Source organism: Anguilla rostrata, chromosome 6, assembly GCF_018555375.3.
Source record: "Anguilla rostrata isolate EN2019 chromosome 6, ASM1855537v3, whole genome shotgun sequence".
NCBI lineage: Eukaryota > Metazoa > Chordata > Actinopteri > Anguilliformes > Anguillidae > Anguilla > Anguilla rostrata.
Genome location: NC_057938.1, coordinates 46,380,723 through 46,394,648, shown reverse-complemented (window position 1 = coordinate 46,394,648; position 13,926 = coordinate 46,380,723). Strand labels below are relative to the sequence as shown.

The window sequence follows — 13,926 nt, the reverse complement described above, 5'->3', positions numbered from 1 at the left end:
AACCATTAAGATCTAGAACGGTCTAACCCAACACCCCCCCTCCCCAGTGCAAAAAACTGTATCATCGCTCGGAGCCCTGAACAGAAAGGCACGACTTGTTGCGAACAACTAATGGAGTTCCACTGCCAGTGCCGACATCAAATTTAAACACTTTAGACGCGCACGCTACTTTCTACATGACAGAACAAGCTAACAACTAAGCTCGGATTCTTAGCAGCTCACTGACACCTCGAGTTTGATGGGAAATTAAAACACTCCCTCAGGCTCCTGTTTGCTGTGGAATCATTTTATTTTAATCACATATTTTTATGGCGCATCATAATAGCTTTTGAAAGGTGCAGTTAGGCCATATCTTAATGTGTCATGTTTGCTTATTTTGCAGAATTGCTTAATTTTGATGTGAGTTTATGTGCAGTGAACTGTAGGTTTGTTTTAGTTTAGAATAATTCTTTTAGAAAAAAAATAATTTTCCTATGCAAATGGATCCCTTGACTGAAAAATTGTTAGCGCTTAGATGGTTGTGTGTTGTAATGAGCAGTTGTGTTTGTTGTAGCTGACTTAGAAACACGGTATCACTGTCCTCGTTGCTACATTGATTTTTTTAGTGCCCCCTGATCATCTTCACCCTCATGTCAGTTTGTTAGTCCTGTCAAAACTCGCAAAGTTATCCACCTGTTCATCCATCAAGGAAGTGAAATACAAATGTTATCCAAATCCATCCTGGTATTCTCTAAAGTTGTTTTCCTTTCTCTTACTGCAACAATTCTCAAGTGCCAATAACGGGTAAGTCTGCGTGTTACGTGACAAGAAAAGCTTGATTTTTCAAAAGTGTCAAACGAGTATGAGTTTGCTGATTTCCATGAACCCATCCCATTGAGAAACCACCTTTATTTTTCTGCTTTCGCGCACGGAGCTGAGTTCTGCTTTTGTGTTTTTATGCAGGATCAACTTTCCCTTCCATCCTTTGTCCTTCATTTTTGCAATTGAAATAGTGAGGAGATTTGCCTGGAAGCTGTGCTTTTCCACCTCCCAGTTTATGCGTGTGCACGCTTATGTGTGTTTGTGCGCGCGCGTGTGTGCGTGCCTGTGTGTTTGTGCATGCGTGCGCCTGTGTGCATGTCTGTGTGCCTGTGCACACGTGTGTGTGTGTGTGCCTGCGTGTGTGTGAAGTGTTAAAGTGTTCCTTGGCCCCGGCAATAAATCTAACGCCACTTCTCACTGTAGTGGCCATCTCGCACTTGAACCACAAATTCACATTCGCCGGGTCCCCTCATCTGATATATAGGTTGTGGGCTGCCATTGCTCAGGACTTAGCCAAGCGGAAAGGATGTAGAGTGCACGGCTCAGTAGGTAATATGATTGCCAAGGGGAGCGTAAGGGGTCCGAAGGGTGTAAATCCTAGCGCCGGATTGCCTGGGAACCCCCCGAACCCAGCCTCCCATCTCCTAGTCAGGCTGTTAAACGGGACGGTGTTTCATGTGATGACATTTTTCAGATTGGGCCTTTAAAGGGCCCACATGGCGACTGTCAGGCTTGCGCGTTGCCTCTCTCGACAGCGCCTCCTTTTTTTCCCGCGCTCGAAGACAAGGGTGTCTTCACAGGAAGGGCTCTGCGACTGCAGGAAACTTGTGCTGTGAAGGTTTGTCTCTCTGTGTTCCTCGCGGTGAAAGCCAAGGTGACGCGTTTCAGGCTGCCAGTCGACTCTGCGAGAATCTTTCGGTAAAGATTTTTTGCGAGTGGAGTGCGAGCAGGAATGCGGGCAGTGCTCTGGCAGCTAAACTTTTTTTTTCCCCTGACAGGTCTGGTGCTATTTTTATATTGTATGTATAAGTTTTTAAACACTTCTGTATTTGTTGTGAGGTTGTGGATATTCCTAGGTCTGCTATCCAATTGTGTTGCACGTCGCTGTGATATCATTTTAAAAGGCCCTTTTAAAAGGGTTAAAAAATACCGTTTATAGAATGTAGCTGTTTTCAGCATAAAATAAGCCTTACATGTGATTGTGAAGAAAGTATCTCCTCAATTAGTTTTTGAATACCTAATCAGAAACCAAATTTTTTGTAAGAACAAACAGAAGAATTAATTAATCACGCGCTGAGGCTCTGATTGTGGAATAATTGCTCGGACTAGTCTGGAAAAAGGAAGAAGGGTTTTCAATCCATGGGTATCCTCATCTCTTTACTCGCTTAAAGTTCCCCTGGCCAATCAGCTGCCTGTGATACAGCTCCCCTGGCCAATCTGCTACCTGTGATACAGCTCCCCTGGCCAATCTGCTACCTGTGATACAGCTCCCCTGGCCAAACAGCTGCCTGTGATTCAGCTACCCTGGCCAATCAGCTGCCTGTGATACAGCTCCCCTGGCCAATCAGCTGCCTGTGATACAGCTCCCCTGGCCAAACAGCTGCCTGTGATTCAGCTACCCTGGCCAATCAGCTGCCTGTGATACAGCTCCCCTGGCCAATCAGCTGCCTGTGATACAGCTCCCCTAACCAAACATCTGTCTGTGATATAGCTCCCCTGGCTAAATCAGCTGTCTGTGATATAGCTCCCCTGGCTAAATCAGCTGCCTGTGAACTACCGGTTACCGGTTCAGGGACGCATGGATTGCAGTTTCACATGAGACAGTGGCTGACTGCACTTACTTTGGAAAGATTCACATTCTAGTCTGCACTCTCTCTCTTTGATAGTGGATGCTGCAGCATTAGGATAGGCCTACAGTTATGATGTTAAGATATCTATAAACCTTTTATCCTCTCACCCTTAATTTAATAATAAAAAATGGAGCCCAGTCGGTGCCTCATTGCGGCAGTGCTATTGTAATATCATCATCTCTCGCACTGTTAAACTGTCTGAAAATGTTGGCAACAATGCACACTGTTTCCTAATCTGCAAGGAGATATGTGGAGTGGAGTTCACAACGTTTTTAAATGATCGGTTGAAGATCTTCTCCAATGTCTCTCTCTTAATAAAAATGGCTCTTAAATGTATTGCGCAGACGAGAATCATACTGCGGCAGCCGAATCGAGCCGTCTGCTGGACGTCCCGCGGTACCACTGCGAGGGGACGGAGTCGCCCTACCAGACGGGCCAGCTGCACCCTGCCATTCGGGTGGCAGACCTGCTACAGCACATCAACCTGATGAAGACCTCAGACAGCTACGGCTTCAAGGAGGAGTACGAGGTAGGGCCCAGCCGAACGCTGACGCTAAAAGTTTTGCGCACACTTGGCACCCTGTGCTGTTAAAACTTGTCTATGCCTTTGGCCTCAAGGTCACCTGAACAGTCATCTCTAGCATGCAACCTTTCAGTCACCTAAGCCCAATTATGTCATCAGAACTGTATAGGCTCTCCTGCTATCTCCAGAAGGTGAAATCCTCATCGCTAACATTCAACTGTTAAGACAGTATGTATTTAAATAGCCCCGAACAGACTTGATTTCTTTCCCAAATGTGGTTGTGGAATTGCATTTACAGGTCATGCTCAATTTAGGATTTATGTAAAGAAGGGATTGAGTATTAATTTGATTGGAGGCCATCTCAAAAGAATTTATTTCAAGGCTTTGGAAATGCTTGGAGGGAATAGTTGTATTTTCTTTTTGTTCTTCGTGCACAAAGTGCAGCAATCAGACCATGGGAGACTTGACTGAGCCTTCAATGCATTGCTTTTGCAGTGCTGCCTCCCACACCCCTCCCCCCCCATACCCCACAACCCCCACTCAGTCATGAGCACGGAGTGATGTCACTTCCTGTAAATGAGTTTGGTTCCTATGAAGATGCAGGTTCTTTCTCCCCGGTCTTGACTGGATGGGTTACCACAAGAGGCGTTTCCTGTAAGCAAGTGGTTAGGTTCGATAAGCCCTGAACATTTGTAGCGCTCTCACTGTGCCATGGATTTCACTGTGTGTAGTTTAAACATACAAATATTGCATACATTAAAGCATCTCTGATGAAGTACTGATCTTTTTTTTTAATGGTACCATGTGTCAAGAAATAGTATTAAGGTGAGATCCTGATTAAATCAACTATCAGTAAAAGCAAATTCATTAACATTTTTCTGTATTTTAGCTAGTTCCTGTAGGGGAAACATGAAAATTGCTTAATGCAGCAAAGGTACGGTCATTAGAAATAGTCTAGAAGTGCACTAAATGTACCAACATATGCAGTATAGCGTTAGTCCATGTGAAACCTGAGGTTAAATCATTTGGGGAAGTCAGGAATCAAGGGATGATCCTGTTCTTATTTCCATCTGTAAAAAGTGTTTAGCTTCCGACTTAACCGGTGCCAATCAAGATGGTTTCGTCCTCTAAACATTAACAGCTTGGTTTCTGGTTTCATGCTTCCCTTGAGTGCACACTGCTTGCACGGTGTTGCAATTTGTGTGTTTGAAAGCACCTCAAGGTTTCCTCTGCTTGTCCATTTTAATGGGGTTTGTTTTGTTTTTTTGTGTGATTTGAAGAGTTTCTTTGAAGGCCAATCAGCTTCCTGGGATGTGGCAAAAAAAGAGCAGAACAGGACCAAGAATCGCTATGGAAACATTATTGCGTGTAAGACTAAAATTCAATCAACATTTGTCTTTAACTTTTACTTATGGATCATTTTTAGCTTTTTTTCTGCACGAACACGATTTGTCTAGTTAGTTAGTGACTGATAAACTCATCTAGCTCTGTAAGTGAAGATAAAATCTAATACTTGCTGTTGCTCAGGTCAGAATGTTGTTGATGCTGTGTTTAGGTCAGAATGTTGATAGAATCCAGCCTGACCTGTGCAATGCTGCCATTTCAAGTCTGCTGTAGTATGTTGCTGACATCTTTTGGAACAAGGCCCACAAGCAGTGATGACTTCAGAAAGCAAATGATACTGCTTCACAGAAATATTAGTTAATGAAATCAAATGCACTTGACTGATGGCTTGTAATGTTCCACGGCAGACGACCACTCCAGAGTGATCCTTCAGCCGATGGAGGATGACCCCTCCTCTGACTACATCAACGCCAACTACATTGACGTAAGTGGTGTCGCTTCTCCACGGGCGAGCGTGTGCGAAACATCTTTCCTTCTTTCGTACGTGAAGCCTTCTCTGCATGCCCTGTCGAGGATATGAATACAGCTTTTTTTTTTCCTTGTTCAAAGTGTTTGTACTCACTGACATTGTTGTGCTTTCTTTCACTCTGCCTTGATTTGGGCTGTAGATATGGCTGTACAGGGATGTAAGTATTACTGTAGGGGATCCCACTGTTTACCCTCTCCCATTCGCCTTGCTTCTGTACTAACATCTGCATGGAGATGCATGAGGTGTTTCCCCCCCAGCCCCCCCTTTTCTTCTTACTTTTCTTTCTCCATCCTGTTGTTCATACGCTTATTACATTTGTTTTCGTCATGCTCGTGACCATCGTCCACCGGTTCTCTTTTTTGTTTTATGGACTAATGTTGCTATTGATAGGATGTTGGAGGTTGCTTATTGTTCCCCTCTATGCTGTGTCTAAACCCAGTCAGAAGATTGTGATGTGATAACTCCATGTAATACTTGACCAAACCTCTTAATAAGCCCGCTCTCCAAAAATAATTGTAAATGAGGCATTCATTCAAAAAGGCCACATGAAACGACACTGGTAAATAATTAATGAAACAACTGATGCATTACAGTACTGTTTGCATTAACAAATATCATCATGTGTTTACATTAATTTACACAAACCTAAAGAAAAACGTGCAATCTACATAAATAAGTTTATTAGTATTGTTAATGTAATTGTGTTAGTATGAAAATATAAGCAAATGAATTCCTGTTTACAAAAAACACTTAATTGATTGTCCTTTCAAAAAAATGGATACAAATGGTGGAATTTTAAACCTCAAAACACTTAATATTGATATAATCCATTAATGGTTCAAATATTTCACAGAAAAAAAGCATTTTACACTCTAGTATTTGTTTGCATACTGCAGTTTTACTGTCACAAGCAGCACCCCTGGCCACTTAAAGCTATAATAAATCTGTATGACTGGGATGATTTCAACTGATCTCAAAATGTGTCGACAACAAAACAGCTTCTTGTTCTTACAACACACCTCATCGAGTACTGTACTTGTTCTCATGAAGCCATGACTGTGGTAATTCTAGCAGATATTGTAGTTTTTGCATTGTGGCAGTCTTTTTTATTTTTGGCAAGCTGACCATTCGAACAAGTGGTCTCAATATGTGTTTATAATTTTATTTTTAGGGATATCAACGGCCAAGCCATTATATTGCTACACAAGGTAAGACATACCTGGGTTAAATTTGGAACATTGTTATTTAGACATTTCATTAATAAAATGACGGCTATGGACTGAAGGTTTTAATGTGTTAATTATTTCATTAATTTTTGCAGGCCCGGTCCATGAGACTGTGTACGACTTCTGGAGGATGGTTTGGCAGGAGCAGTCGGCCTGTATTGTCATGGTGACCAACCTGGTTGAAGTGGGACGGGTATGTTTGCGGTTCAGTGTCCCCCAATTTGAGAAGTTGAACACGTTCATCATTATTTCTCAAAGATTTAGGCTCATGCATTCTCTTTTTTTCTTTGTAGTGTAGTATCTTTTTTTTGTGCTGTAAGTGTGTTTCCAATAGACCTAGGAGACCAAGGCAAAGTAGTCTGCTAAGATAAGCATTTCATTTTCAAATAACCAAATGGAATTAAATTGACATTTGAATGACATTTGACTTTTCCTCATGCAGGTGAAATGCTACAAGTACTGGCCAGATGACGCTGAGGTGTATGGGGATTTCAAAGTGACATTTGTTGAAGTAGAACCACTTGCAGAATATGTTGTCAGGACTTTTACATTAGAGAGGGTGAGTAAAACGCTTATTTAGCCTTTTTTTTAAATTACATTTGGTAATTCCAGCAATATTTAGACTTCACGAACAAAATGGCGCGCTCAAGCAAGCATTTCCCGAGCAGCTGATCCACTCCGTAACCCTGCGTTAATCCTCGCCGATTAAAGATGTTCACTGACTGATTGCTGTGGCGGTCTCTCGTTTAACAGAGAGGGTTTAACGAGCTACGGGAAGTGAAGCAGTTCCACTTCACCGGCTGGCCTGACCATGGCGTGCCGTACCACGCCACCGGCCTCCTGTCGTTCATCCGCCGGGTCAAGATGTCCAACCCGCCCAGCGCCGGGCCCATCGTAGTCCACTGCAGGTATCTCACTGGCATGAGTGACCTTGTCTTCGCAGATGTCATTCATAATCGGCTGCATGGCGTACAAAGAGACTCTTTGTCAATATGTATACTGCCGATTGTGAAATCTTCAGAGCACTGTGAGACAGGCAGTAGATTCACCTGCTGCTGCAAAATATCAGAGCCCCTTACAGGATGTGGTTGCTCCCTAAGCTCTCTTTACACTCGTGAGGGTTGCAGAATATTTTTCTCACGAGTACCTGAAGAGGAAGATGGCGATATCACAGCTTCGTAGGCTGCCTGACGGTCTGACATGTCCCCGTCTTCTCGGTTAGCGCTGGAGCCGGACGCACGGGCTGCTACATCGTGATCGACATCATGCTGGACATGGCGGAGCGGGAGGGGGTGGTGGACATCTACAACTGCGTGAAGGCCCTACGCTCGCGACGCATCAACATGGTCCAGACCGAGGTAGAAATCTACTGTGAATTCCCCTCGATATCAGTCGCGGCCTCGCTTCCTGAATTCTGCTGCTGAGGGGTTGATCGTCTCACTCTCGCTTTTTTTATTTGTCTCCTGTTCCTGAAGGAGCAATACATCTTCATCCATGACGCCATCTTGGAGGCCTGCCTGTGTGGAGAAACCGTCATTCCGGCCTGCGAGTTCAAAGCCGCCTACTACGACATGATCAGAATAGACTCCCAGAGTAACTCCTCACACCTCAAGGATGAGTTCCAAGTAAGCAATCACCAGCCGTTCCCCTGCTCTTGTTGAGCAATGTCAATGACACACAAGAGAAAATGAAATTCAGTTATGTTGGTCACAGATACCTTAAGAGTGGTAGTGGCACGCACGTCTGTTGTTGTTAGGGCGGGTGCTGGATGGAACACCAATCAAATGTGTGACGAGTCAAATGACAGTTCATACTCTGCAAGGCTCCCATTCAATAATTTCTTAATTCACCAAAGTGAGTGACGTTTCTGGCACACAGGCCCTTCTTCGTACTTCTGCTAAGAACAGTGTGAAGTGTGTGTGCTAAATACAATGTAAATAGGATGGTTTTCAGTTTCTGAATTCTTTAGGTCTATGCAAGTCTATTTTTAACCCAAATGGCTAAAAGACCTTAGGAGAACACGGTTCATTTTTGTTTAAAATCTGTAATGTCTTAGATTTCCTGCTGCCGAAAAACACTTGTTTAGTTCCTCCCTGTAAATGGAGGCCGGTAGTAGTTCCTTTTTAAGTAGTCTGTACACTTTGTAGTGACGCTGTAGAGTTAGGTTTAAGGTTAGAGTGATGAAGGCAGTATGCTAAATGTTGAAATCTGTTGGCCTCTTCTTAAAGGGATAATTCACTTTCTGGAGTTTGTGGAGTTTTTTTTTTTTTTTTTTTTTAAACATTTACTCAGTTTTAGTCCAAGTTTTTCCAAGAGTTTTCATGTGTAATATTTTAGAAACGTATAGATGTTTCTGACTACCTCCTGACTTTGCAATGGCTTTTTAGTGGGCATTCACAGTTTTGTGATTTAAAGTAAGTTTGTTCAGTGATAGTATGTACATGTGTATATTTTTTTCTAAAATTATATTTAATCCTGTCTTTGGTTGGAACTATTTTCTGTGTAAGTGCTGCACACTGCACATATTTTTCACTTGATACCACATTGAATGCCCCTATACCAGCCAATGTAAAGCTAGCAGCTTGTCAGAAACTGATGTAAATCTAAAACATTCTTCATTCCTCTCATGCAAAAATTAGTTGAAAACTCACTAAAACTGAAATAATGTTATTTTAAAATACATAGTAAAATATATATGCTGTGTTCTGGCATGTACAGTATTTGCACTAAGATTTTGGCGTAATGTCCTTGTAAATCACTTTGTACCAAAAGAGTGCATGTAAATGTGCACTGTAAATGTCCCATCATGCATTGACAAAGGGGAACTTTTGGGTGGTCGTAGGTCCCAGACTTAACCTTTGATGAAATAAGGGCGCGCCCCTGACCGTTTCCTGTGCTTTGTGTCCCTCAGACCCTGAACTCGGTGACGCCCCAGCCTCAGCCAGAGGACTGCAGCATCGCCCTGCTGCCCAGGAACCACGAGAAGAACCGCTTCATGGACATGCTCCCCCCTGACCGCTGCCTGCCCTTCCTCATCACCATCGACGGGGAGAGCAGCAACTACATCAATGCTGCCCTTCTGGATGTAAGTGTCTGCTCAAAACACCGGTCTACCTTTGCACAATGACTTCTGTTAATGTGTAGAAATGGAAAGCTAGAGACAAATCCAGGTGTCCTTACTTTTTTGTTTATTCTTTTCGAGCCCATTGTATGACAAATATTTGTTAGTGTTTACTGGATATTTTTTTCCAGTTATATTTTGGCAATCATTAAATTAACTAAGAAGTGGAAACATCAGCTATGCAGATGTAGGATTTGAGGCAATGCAGTTCCTATAAACCATTTTGCCCATATTATTTTAGAAGATGAAATAAATGCCATTTTTCCTTCACTTTTTTCATCATTGTCCTTAAATGACATTGTAATTCTTCAAGATGGCTGTATACGTGGTCCTAAATTATGTTCAAAAAAAGTAATTTGCAAAATAAAAATTGTGAAAGTCCAAAGAAAGTAGATTCAATAGGCACTGGAGGTAAGTGTAATATTATGTTTAACTTAATCATATATATTTTATGAGATAAAACACCTATGTAATACATTCCAGTGGTACTACTATTATTATTATTATTAGTAGTAGTAGTAGTAGTAGGAGTAGTAGTAGTAGTAGTGGTTAGTAGTAGTAGTAGTAGTAGTCGTATTATTAAAACAAAAAACAGACTCAGATTGCTGTTTAGCACAGCCACCACAACACCAATTATCCTTGCTGCCTTTCAGTAAATGAACAAGCCCATGTCCAGAAATGTACTGTATATTCAACAGTGTTCCTCTCTGCTATTGAGTTGACACACGCAGACAGACAGACACACAGACAGAGACATACATCTGCAGTTGGTTGCATATTCCCTCCAAAGTCGAACCGTTTTTAGATGTATTTATAGACGCATTCTGTGTTGGTCTGGTGCGAAGCTGTAAGCCAGTGTCAGAGACGTATGCTCTTTTTCTTCTAATCAAATGTACAGTGCAGAGAAACCCCTAGTATGCTAGTTCTGAGCTTCTTTTCTGAGGGAAATGTTAAATCACTGCATCGTACACTTTACAAACTCTTGGACTTTTTCTAACCAAGCCGTCAGAAGAATTCCAGGTAATTTCTGATTTTTATTTTTTTTTTAACTTCTCGATTAATTGCAAATTATGCTTTTTTATTAAACTGGATTTGTTTCATGGCTTAAGTGCTATGTCAGCAGAATTCATTTTAATTCATACTGCTGTGGCATGCGATAAAATGGAATGCTCGGGTTTAAAATGACACTTGCATTGTTTGATTGGAAAGCTTTTGTTTTTTAAACGGTTCTGCAAAAGCTGTTTTTTTTTTTGTTTTTTTTGCATGGTCACTTTGTCACACTTTGTAACCATCACATGAGGTGTGCCATTGCATCATTCGTGTTGCCTCATTGAAAATGAAAATGTTTTGGTAATTCAGAAAGGTGTATTTCCTGCTAAAACTGCTATTTCACCCCCTTCACTACAGAGCTACAGACAGCCAGCAGCCTTCATTGTAACTCAGCACCCTTTGCCCAACACGGTGAAGGACTTCTGGAGGCTGGTGTATGACTATGGCTGCACATCCCTTGTCATGCTCAATGAGATTGACCTGGCACAGGTTAGTAGTTTCACTTCGCCCAGGTGACTATGCCTTTCTGTGAAATTTTCCTGTTTGTTTGCTTCAGTTCCTTTTCTTTCCAGGCCTACAGTATTCGCTGCGTCCATGATAATATGTTTCCTGTGGCAAAAAGGTTGCAGGTTTTAAAAAAAAAATCAACTGTTGTTGAGGTCATTCTTCTTCCTCCCCTCTTTAGGGCTGTCCTCAGTATTGGCCTGAAGAAGGAATGCTTCGTTACGGTCCTGTCCAAGTTGAATGTATGTCTTGCTCTATGGATTGTGATGTCATCAGTCGTCTCTTCAGGATATGTAACCTAACGAGGGTGAGTATTTGCGTGCTCCATGCGTTATGGTTCTTGTTCATCGGGAGCCATTCATATTCAAATGCAAAATCTGCAAGTCTGGCTTTTATTGTGATCTGTTTTCTGGTTGAGTACCATTAAAATACAAATATGGAAAATACAAGGTTTCTCGCTAATAGTTTGAGAAATGTGTGAGTGAAAGGGGGCTTTTTTCCTTTTCACAGCCCCAGGAGGGGTACCTGATGGTGAGGCAGTTCCAGTATCTGGGCTGGGCAGCCCACAGGGAGGTTCCAGCATCCAAGCGCTCCTTCCTGAAGCTCATCCTGCAGGTGGACAAGTGGCAGGAGGAGTGTGAGGAGGGAGAGGGACGCACTATCATCCATTGCTTGTGAGTGTATGGACACACACACACACATAACCATGCATGCATGCACTCACACACACATGCACACACACACTGACTCTCAGTCTTCATCTCAGTGTATGCAGTCACCTACCCTTCCTGCCAGTTAATTGCTCAGAAAACACACACATTAACTCCTTCTGTCTTTGGCTTTGTAGGAACGGAGGAGGACGCAGTGGGATGTTCTGTGCCATCAGCATCGTGTGTGAAATGATCAAGCGTCAGAATGTGGTGGACGTTTTCCATGCGGTGAAGAGCCTGAGGAACAGTAAGCCCAACATGGTGGAGAGCCCAGTAAGTAGTAGGAACTGTTCAATGTCCCAATTATCTAGAGCTTTTGTAGGTGTGCTGTCAACATTTGGAAGTATCACAGGTGAATTGGCAGGAAGCCAATCTTCTGGTTACTGTTGGAAATGTTTGGCACTTGAAAACCTCATAATCTTACAACTTTATGTAATACACAATTGTAGGCGGCTACTGGAATTGGTCATGTTCGGAATAGATTGTGGCAAATTAAGCACCATGTTGCTTTTAGAATGGGATTGGCTGCTCTTAATTTATTACCATGAAATCTGATAAGCTGTTTTCTGCGCACAATAGTTAGCACACAGGCATGGTCTATATTAATGTATGTCTTCGATGTTAGAATTATTATTATTCTCTGATGAAAACAGATTCGGATGCTACTTTCCAGTGCTACGTGGAACGCAGCATACATATTGTAAAAAGAGACAAATACTAAAATGTTTTGAGGCACTTCAGGAACTAAAAGTGAAGTTAACATTTCAAATGAAACATCAAATGCATGCGCAAAAAAACGCTTCTTACCACATCCTTTGTGTGAAATATCATACTTCACCTCTGCAGCTCCCGTGAAATTCAGTCTCTTTATTCTCGGTCATCTCTGCAAGCATATTCACATACATGTGCTCAGGTTAACATTGTGTTCTTTCAAATGAAGTTTCCATTTGTCTGTTATTTTTTTCTGACTCCTATCTCTGTGCTTTTTGTGCTTTATTTCAGGAACAGTACCGTTTCTGTTACGATCTCGCTTTGGAGTACATCGAGACGACTTAACTTGGGTGTTTTGGGTGTGTGTGTATTTGGGCGGGTGGGGGTGGGGGTGGGGGGGGGGACATTCCGGAACCTGGCACCATTCCACTTCAGCTTTGGCTCAGTTGTCGAGACTGCCATTCGAATCAATTATTTTTTGAACACTCTTGTTTTCCTAATGTCCTGGTATGATGTGAGTGCTCTGTAAATGTCTCCATTGTATATCGCCATGCTCAGTGCCACAGGATCAAGTGCTGGCCCCAGGCCACATTTGCTTTAACGTACTTTAACATTTTGTTTCAATGTGCAGCCATTGTAAAGGGTAACGCTAACGCCAAGTTGTTGCATGCTAAAAAATGTTTTGTTTATGAGCATTGTCATTGAACAATATTTATATATTCACATATACATACGAGTAAATTGCAAATGTGAAAGAAAAAAATGATGCATTCTTTATATATGAATATAAGTGCTGCCTTGTGACATTGGCTTAGTAATGTTTGTATTGTGCACTGATGGCTGGCATATTTTTTTATTTTTGTTTTGTAGTAAATCTAAATCATAAGCCAAAGACCTTTGTGTAAATATGTCTATATGGATAAAGCACATTGTTTGTATTTATTGTTTACTTGCATTCCTTTTTGAAGGCTTAAGAAACAATCATTTTAATTTCCGGTTTACTCTCTGAGTTTAATATGTAAACATTTTATGTAGTTTTTTTAAGTATTAGTAATATTTCAGTAGCATATTCTTTTAATGTTTTCACTTTTACATGTTGTTTTAGTGGTTTGTGTAAATGCTTGTCAGTTTTCTCAATGCCGATAGGATTTAATAAGGTCAAGAGGCAACCGCAAATTTTTTTTTTTTTTTTCCAGATCAAGGTAACATTTTCACATTTGTGTTGGTATTTTGAAAAAAAAGGAAGAGAATGGAAATATAATATCAACAGTATTAGTTACAGCTCATTAGGGTTTCAGTCAGTTCTGGAACACCAATGTGCAGCCAACCCAACTTAGCCGATGAGGGACATGAATTATTTTTGCTGAGAACATTTAATTATATGTGGAGTTTAGTCCTGTTCATTTTTTCTGTCTGTAATTGTTGGCTTTTTGGCTGTAAAAAAAAAAGAAAAAAAATTTTGAATAAAAAAAATGGAAACCCACTGTTTGTTATTGCCTTTTCAAAATGGTGAAAATAGAGCTTGATACCTTAAATATGGTTGTTATGTGGATACTA

General features: G+C 41.5%; 1 protein-coding gene across 8 annotated transcripts in view; it reads left to right on the top strand.

The window, feature by feature from the left end:
- ptprk (protein tyrosine phosphatase receptor type K) overlaps positions 1 to 13,852 on the top strand; it is a 133,343-nt gene extending 119,491 nt beyond the window's left edge. For 2 of the 8 annotated variants that reach the window (XM_064340031.1, XM_064340029.1), the window contains 17 exons: positions 772 to 783; positions 2,996 to 3,180; positions 4,455 to 4,542; positions 4,926 to 5,002; positions 5,187 to 5,204; positions 6,219 to 6,255; positions 6,369 to 6,466; positions 6,716 to 6,832; positions 7,027 to 7,181; positions 7,496 to 7,631; positions 7,749 to 7,898; positions 9,185 to 9,358; positions 10,802 to 10,933; positions 11,130 to 11,255; positions 11,459 to 11,622; positions 11,796 to 11,931; positions 12,661 to 13,852. In XM_064340031.1, the coding sequence (XP_064196101.1) occupies positions 772 to 783; positions 2,996 to 3,180; positions 4,455 to 4,542; positions 4,926 to 5,002; positions 5,187 to 5,204; positions 6,219 to 6,255; positions 6,369 to 6,466; positions 6,716 to 6,832; positions 7,027 to 7,181; positions 7,496 to 7,631; positions 7,749 to 7,898; positions 9,185 to 9,358; positions 10,802 to 10,933; positions 11,130 to 11,255; positions 11,459 to 11,622; positions 11,796 to 11,931; positions 12,661 to 12,714 (1,859 nt within the window). In that variant the 3' untranslated portion in view covers positions 12,715 to 13,852. The remainder of the gene's footprint in view (positions 1 to 771; positions 784 to 2,995; positions 3,181 to 4,454; positions 4,543 to 4,925; positions 5,003 to 5,186; positions 5,205 to 6,218; positions 6,256 to 6,368; positions 6,467 to 6,715; positions 6,833 to 7,026; positions 7,182 to 7,495; positions 7,632 to 7,748; positions 7,899 to 9,184; positions 9,359 to 10,801; positions 10,934 to 11,129; positions 11,256 to 11,458; positions 11,623 to 11,795; positions 11,932 to 12,660) is intronic. The other 6 variants (XM_064340037.1, XM_064340030.1, XM_064340032.1 and 3 more) reach the window with 3 other exon arrangements.
- Positions 13,853 to 13,926: the final 74 nt, after the last annotated feature.